General features: G+C 46.8%; 1 protein-coding gene across 3 annotated transcripts; it reads right to left on the bottom strand.

Annotated features, from left to right (window-relative positions):
• Positions 1–3156: 3156 nt before the first annotated feature.
• On the bottom strand, positions 3157–4524 carry Txndc2 (thioredoxin domain containing 2). Of its 3 annotated transcripts, none has more exons than XM_060367857.1 (2): positions 4056–4524; positions 3157–3770 (listed from the first exon to the last, which is right to left on the bottom strand). In XM_060367857.1, exons 1-2 carry the CDS (start codon positions 4488–4490, stop codon positions 3429–3431), a joined length of 777 nt encoding a protein of 258 aa, XP_060223840.1. In that variant the 5' UTR covers positions 4491–4524; the 3' UTR covers positions 3157–3428. The 3 variants fall into 3 exon arrangements, with proteins under 3 accessions (XP_060223840.1, XP_021509208.2, XP_060223839.1); XM_021653533.2 differs by having other exon boundaries at positions 3157–4130; positions 4311–4524; XM_060367856.1 differs by having other exon boundaries at positions 3157–4524.
• Positions 4525–7707: the final 3183 nt, after the last annotated feature.

The raw sequence follows: 7707 nt of genomic DNA, 5'->3' as shown, positions 1-7707 counted from the left end.
CGGGGTGAGGCCTGCCAAGTGGTATTTTGTATGGTGGTTTTCCTCTAGATGATGGAAAAGTGTTTTGGGTTTTTGTTTGTTTTGTTTTTAAGACAGGGTTTCTCTGTGTAGCACTGGCTGTCCTGGAACTCATTTTGTAGACCAGGCCGATCTCAGACTCAAGAGATCTGCCTGCCTCTGCCCTCTGAGTGCTGGGACTAAAGGTGTGCGCTACCACTGCCTACCACTATAGGGTTTCTATGCCCAGCCCACAGCTACTGAGTCACATTCTCAGTCCAGAGGCTATACTGGCTTTATTATTGTTTTGTTTTGTTCTTCAAGACAGGGTTTCCCTGTGTAGCCTTGGCTGCTCTGGACTCACTTAGTAGACCAAGCTGGCCTCGAACTCACACAGATCTGCCAGCCTCTGCCCCCCAGAGTGTGGGGATTAAAGGTGTGTTCCACGGCACCCAGCCCTCTCTGGCTTTTAAAACCACACAATTCTGAATCCCAGTTGAATATAATTCCTGAGCCTCTTTTTGTGTGTCCAACCTCTCCTTCATGGGAAGCACAGGGAGGAATTCAGCAGATCCAAACAGCCATCACACAAGCTGGAAAGATGCCCTGTGCTCTAGGATACCAAAACTAACAGGTGCCGAACCCAGGAACTCCCCGACTGCTTTCGAATGGAAGAAACATATGGTGACACGTTCCAATCTGGTACCTGCTAAGGCCTCAAACGTCGTGGTTCTAGCCTATGCCTCAAGACATGTACTCAAGGGAAGCCAGAGACTTCTCTAGCACAACCTTGTCCCTGACCTTTGGACAAATCTCATCTTCACCTTGGTTGGACAGCTCCATTGCTGTGAACTGAAGTAAGCCTGCGTATCGCGTGGGACCCTCGCCGTGAAGCATGTCATGGCGTTACCGACAGGAAGCAAGGAGAAGGATGGCAAAAGGCCAAAGACACATTGTCATTCCTGGGCATGCTCTTGGTGACACACTTCCTCTAAACGGGCCCCCAAGTGACGAAGTTCCTACCATTCCCCAAAGTGGCTTTCTCAGCCAGGAATTTCAACACGAGCCTTTGGGGGATTTTACACTCAAACCTTAACCGTAGCCTAGCCCTGTATATTCCGTTTTCGGAGATGCCTTTGATGCTACAGTTCCAGTAGAAGAGCTCTGTGTCTCTGGACCTCTGAATGACACAGTTTGAAAGAGTTGCAGGACTCACTATGCTACCCAGACAGGATTCTAGTAGCATAGAGACTGGGTTACTTCATCAAATTCTGGGCATACGTGTTTAATCTGATGGCTAAAATAAAAATTAGTCTTATTCAAGGGAAAACAGGAATAAATTGGAACATAAAAGTCAGAGGAAAGGCTGGAGAGATGGCTCAGCGGATAAAAGCACTGCCTGCTCTTCCAGAGGTCCAGAGTTCAATTCCCAGCAACCACATGGTGGCTCACAACCATCGAAATTGGAATCTGATGCCCTCTTTTGGCATTCGGGCAAATAGATATGCATGATAGATAGAGAGTTCTATCTGTTCCATGCAGATAGAACACTCATACATAAAATTTTTTTCAAAAGCCGAGGAAGTTCCCTTCATTAGAAAAAAACAAAACAAAACAAAACAGATGGCATGCAGTCAGCATTAGTCAAAGTCTATTTGCATGAAAACAGGAGAAATGCATGCTTGCTCAATGTGAAGCTGGGGTCTTCCTCACTCAGAAGGGCTTTGCAGCTCCAGCCCCAGCTTCTGCCGAAGACTACCAGGAAAACCATGTTTATCGCTGTACAAACTGGGTTTATCAAGGGGGGAAAAACGCTCAAGAAAACTATCATCAGTTTTTCCATGTTCACACTTAGATTCCCAGACTCCATCCCAGCATGTCATTAATGTCAAGCATGAACCCTTTGCTCACGTTCCAGAGCCTGTTTATCTCAGATCACAGCATCTGGGGATTACTGGCTTTCTCTTTTCTCTCCCAGTGATGAAGAGACTGCACCAGCGCAGTTACTTAAGCCTCAGTGCTCCCTTCATGCCTCTGATTCCTCTTCCCTGGTTTGCGCCTTGTCGTTAATTCTTTTTGTAGGTCATTCTGAATCACTTTCAGAAAGAAGGCCAAACGCAAAGGGTATTTCCTTCGCTGCTGTCACGCAGCTGTTGCAAAGGAGCCTGTGACAGGCGTCTCTCAGGAGGGTCAAGGGTGCAGAGTGACTCATGGTAGGCTGTCCCACTCACTTACCAGCGAAACTGCCACGCAAGGGTCCGGGGCGGAGGGCTAGAAGATGGGAGCCCCTTCCTAGTGAAGAGACCCACAATCAGCCCCTAAGACCGGCTTCCATTCTTGAATTAGTGTAAACGCTGGATTGCCATGTTTTAAAGAGGGAATGCTGATTTCTAAAATGTTCACCAATTTAAAGTATTTAAAAAATACTTCAAATCAACAGAAAGCCAAATGGTGATTGCCAGCACGGCACAGGGGAAATGAGAGCTTGTTCAACGGGCGCAAAGACCCATCTTATGGGGCAAGTTATGGAACTTCGCTGTGCAATCTGGTGCCTCCAGCTAATACTATAAAATTCACTGAGGGCAGGCCTCCTGTCAGATGTTCTTGTTGAAAGAACAACATCAGCAACAGCGATAATAGTTAGAGCAAAGGAACTTCTGGAAGTCAGCGATGCTAGCCAGACCACCTAGTTGTCTTGTTAGGCAGGGCTGGCACGGTGCAGACACTACACCTGCAGACCACTTAAAAGAACAAAATATCTGAACCAAGTTACCACCCAGTCCTGGAGACACCTGAGAACCGGGACTGGTGCCGGGAAACAACTCAAGGCCTCTTCCCCCGGGGGCCTGATGTCATAACGGCATCAATGACTGCTTCTGAGAAGCCTGGTTTGGCGTTCTGCCTCAGATTTTGTGAGCAAAGATTAGTAAAATGGTCTCTACAAACCAGAAACAGTCTCAGTGTTTGGGACAGTGTATCATTCCTAGCACAAAAGAATAGCAAAGACTGGCAACTCATTCTAACCCTTTGTTTCCAGAAGTTTCATAACCAAAACCCCTAAAGACATGTAAGCACCAGAAAAATACACGGGACAAGCACTTTCTACTGCCATCCAGGTATGTATTTCTGCGGGGCGATTGCCTACATTGCCAGTGTTGCTGCAAATATCCAAAGAGGGTAGGATTTTCAAGATGGAAAAAGAAGACGCAGGACTTACGATCTTCGCCCAGGGACTCTCTAATTTTCTTTTTTCTTCCCCCAGCAAAATCATGAACATTCCATGCTTTGATTCTCTCAGGTGGGCTTTCATGTTTCTCAGACACAAGCAGAACCACTTAGGTAAGCATGTTTGTCTGTTTTGCTTTGTTTGTTTTTGCAAATCAAAAAGCAAGCAGCTATCAACGGGTTTACAGTGTTCTCAGAATACAGGATCACTTTAATTCCGCAATGCTTGCTTCGAGTTGTTCCAGCAGGGCCCCAGAAAATTCGCCCACCTTTTCTTCCTTTTTGTAAAACTGAAACGTTGGGAGGGTGAGGATGTTCAGGTCCTGCACCAGCTGTTCACAGTCGTCTGCGTCTACTTCCAGGAACACGACATCATCATACCTCAAAGACAGGGAGTGAAAGTGGGGCCTGATGGTCCTGCAAGGCCCACACCAAACAGCCGAGAAGTCCACGGCCACCAGCTTCTCTCCAGCTTCTTTGAGCGTCTCCTCAAAGTCCTCCTTGCCCGTGATCACTCTCACCATGTCATCATCCAAGGATATTGTATCCTCATCAAAATGTGGGATTAAGATTCCCATGGGCTTCGAGGTGTCTTCTGAAATTTTGATGACATTTTCTTCCTGGAACTGGGTGGTACCTTCTAGGGACTCAGCGATGTCTCCCTCCTTAGATTGGGTGGTACCTTCTAGGGACTCAGCGATGTCTCCCTCCTTAGATTGGGAGGTACCTTCTAGGGACTCAGCGATGTCTCCCTCCTTAGATTGGGTGGTACCTTCTAGGGTCTCAGCGATGTCTCCCTGATTGGAGTGGATAGAACCTTCTGGGGTCTCAACGATGACTATCCCCTTAGGCTGGGTGGTGTTTTCTGAGGACTTTGAAGTGTCTCCCTCCATGGACTGGATGTTGTCCTGTGAGGAGTCAGGGATTTCACCCTCCTGGGTCATGACGCCATCTTTTAAAGAATTCTGGATTTCACCCTCCTGGGTCATAACGCCATCTTTTAAAGGATTCTGGACTTCACCCTCCATGGACTGGATGTTGTCCTGTGCGGACTTGGGGATTTCACTCTCCTGGGTCATGACGATAGCTTTTAAAGAATTCTGGACTTTATCCTCCTTGGACTGGGTGTTGTCCTGTGAGGACTTGGAGATTTCTCTCTCCTGGGTTATGATGCCGTCTTTTAAGGGCTTCTGGACTTTACTTGCCTTCGACAGAACGGTGTCAAGTGTGGATTTGGGGATTTCTCTCTCCTTGGACATGGGCTTCATCAGGACTTTACCCACCTTTAACAGGAGGGGGTCAAGCGAGGAGTTGGGAACTTCTCTCTCCTTGGACATGGCGCTGTCTTTTAAGGGCTTCTGGACTCTACCTGCCTTTGACGGGAAGGTGTCAAATGAGGATCTGGGAATTTCACTCTCCTTGGACATGGTGCTGTCTTTTAAGGGCTTCAGGACTTTGTTGTCCTTTGACGGGAAGGTGTCAAATGAGGATCTGGGGATTTCTCTCTCCTTGGACATGGTGCTGTCTTTTAAGGGCTTCAGGGCTTTACTGTCCTTAGACAGGAAGGTGTCAGGTGAGGATTTAGGGACTTCTCTCTCCTTGGACATGGCACTGTCTTTTAAGGGCTTGTGGATTTTACCATCCTTGGACAGGGTGCTGAATTTTAAAAACTTGTATGTTTTACCCTCCTTGATCATAACACCGTCTTTTAAAGGTTTATAAATTTTACCATCATTGGACGGGATGGTGTCCTGTGAAGACATGGGGAGTTCACTCTCCTTGTCTTCTGGGGACTTAGACATGCTATCCTCATTGGATTGGATCGTGTCCTCTGATAACCTGGGCGTGTTGCCCTTCTTGTGGTAGAGGCTGTTTGCTGTGGGCTTGTGGGTGGTCCCCTGTTTGGGATAGGTGGTTTTCGCCAAGGACTTAGTGATATTGCTATGTGTGGCCTGCATGGGGGAGGCTGAGGTTTTAGAAATGTTTTCCTGTTTCAACTCAAGGGTTTTTGGTGAGGGCTTGAAGCTAATCCCATGTTTGGGATAAATGGCATTCTTTAGTGGCGGGGAGGTGACACTAACCTGCTGGGGAGCCTCAGACTCCTCTGTGGACAGACGGAGTGTGTTGCTGAGCCTGGGAACAACGGTCTTCTCTCTGGACCGAGCTGTATCCAAGAACTCTGGGACCAGAAAAGTCTCATTTTTGGATAGAACCTGTAATGGATTTTCTGAACAACAAAATAAATAAATAAACTAGAAATGCAAAACAAGGAACAAAAGATTGACTATCTATACCAAAGAAGACTTATTCTTAGAGATCATGAATGAATCTGATGAATGATGTACAGACCTGAGTAACTTCATTCACCAGACAGCCAAGCATCAGTGATTACAAGGGTCTTTTATGTGTCTTTTTTTGTTTTAACAACTTTCCTTTCTTGGTTTAACACTGCCAACAGCTCCCCAAATTCAGAGATTCCCTAAGGCAACCCACTTCCTTTCCTTCTTACCATTGGTGTTATTTTCATTCGCTTTCCCTTGATGGCTCCGTTTCCTGGCTGACTCTTCAGGGGCTCCTGCTTGAACCCTGTTCACGTCCAACCTCTTATCTCGATTCATTTTTGGTCCTTCTTAGATGTTTCTTCTACAGCCAAACTAAGAACAGAATATGCTGGCTATGAAATACTCAGGCAGCACTCTACCGCTGATGTGCCCAAGCGGTAGTCATTTGAGAGCTTCATGGCAGCCTCAGACCCGGTGGTCATGCTGTGTGGGGCTACAGATGCATAAACAGGCATTATTTCCTCAAGTACAACCAGCCACTGAGGTAAGATTCATTGTGATCAGCTCTTCAGATGGGGAAACTGAGCCTCAGAGAAGTTACACAGCCAGGAGAGGTCAAGGTCAAGGTCAAAGCCCATGCTCAAATATTATCCTGGACTCTACTCTTAGCCAAATGGTCAACCAACTTTTTTTGTTTTGTATTGTTTAGTTTTGTTTGTGTTTTTAAAGACAGGGTTTCTCTGTGTAGCCTGGGCCATCCTAGACTTGCTTTATAGAACAGGCTGGCCTCGAACTCACAGAGATCCACCTGCTTCTGCCTCCCCAAATGCTGGGAGTACTAGGCATGTGCCTGGCTATAAACAACTTTCTTATAATTTTTCTCCAGGATTCTCTAGGCCCTTATTTCTCTTAATGACTCATTGATTATGCTGATCTGCTTTTCTATTACCATAACAAAACAACTGCAGCTCTTTACTTTATAAAGACAAGAGCTCTGCTTAGCTCAGAGTTCCGGAGGGGATGGCACCAACATCTATTTGGCTCTCATGGAAGCTTCACAGCAGATAATGAGGTCTCAACAATAAAGACAGCACAAACAAGAGAATCACATGATGACACAGCAAGTCAGAACATGGGGAGGACTGTAAGTATTCTCTGTCATAATTAGGGTGACTACTACTGTGACTAAAAGGAACTTGGGGAGGAAAGGGCTTATTTTGTTTACAAATCCTGGATCAGTCCAAGGAAAGCCAAGACAGGGGGAACTCAAACTGGGCAGGAACCTGGAGGCAGGAGCTCATGCAGAGGCCGTGGAAGAGTGCCGCTCATGGCTTGCTCCACCTTTCTTAGAGAGCCCAGGACCACTAGGCCATCAGTAATACCACCCATCTTGGGCTGGGACCTGCCTACATCAAATTGCTAGTTAAGAAAATGCCCTGCAGGTTTGGCCACAGCCCAATTTCATGCAGGCAATTTTTCAACAGGGACCCTCCTCTGAGGTGACTCCAGCTGTGTCAAGTTGAAAGAAAACTAGCCAGGACACTTCCCTTACAAGATCTGAGGATCTGAGGATCCCATACGAACCACCTCAGCCCCTCCTGAAGGAAGAACCCACAAAGACACCAAACCCACGAAGACGCTCAACACTCCCATACTAGAAGCAAACTTCCAACTTGCAAATACCTGGGGAACAAACTGCCGTACTCACTGAAGTATGTCCCTGAGAGGTACATGATAGCAGACATACGTGTCCTTCCAGGTGGCCTCTTTCCTTCTCCATGAGCCCCATTTGCATTCCATGGTCCTTCCTTTTGCCCTAATAGCAGCTTCCTTGTGGCTGGTCCTAGTTCAATCAGCCACGGTGACTCTAGTTAACTATGCAGTCAACGTCTTTTTCCACAAGGCTTGCAGATGGAGCTCACTAGTACAGCCTGCCTAGCATGCAAGAGACTCTGGGTTCCATCTTTAGCAACACACTCACACACCCCTTTCAGGAAGAATTGTTGTCATTTTGAGGTCACTTGCTTGTTTTCCACATTTACTCTGCATAACAAACGAGTCCCAGGATTCTATGTGAAAATGAAGTTGTGCATTTCAGAAAGAGTTTTAAATTTATGTACATGGGTGTTTTGTGTGCGTGTCCGTGTACCACCTACATGCCTGGTGCCCACCAAGGCCAGAAGAGGACATCAGATTCCCTGAA

This window comes from Meriones unguiculatus, chromosome 15 (assembly GCF_030254825.1).
Source record: "Meriones unguiculatus strain TT.TT164.6M chromosome 15, Bangor_MerUng_6.1, whole genome shotgun sequence".
In the NCBI taxonomy this organism is placed as follows: Eukaryota; Metazoa; Chordata; class Mammalia; order Rodentia; family Muridae; genus Meriones; species Meriones unguiculatus.
The sequence above is the reverse complement of the archived record's forward strand: the minus strand, read 5'-3'. Positions and strand labels throughout refer to the sequence as shown.

Excerpts from the sequence above, each read along its gene's own strand:
- Txndc2 (XM_060367856.1), bottom strand. The coding sequence starts at position 4,490 with ATGAAGCCCATGTCCAAGGAGAGAGAAATCCCCAAATCCACACTTGAC.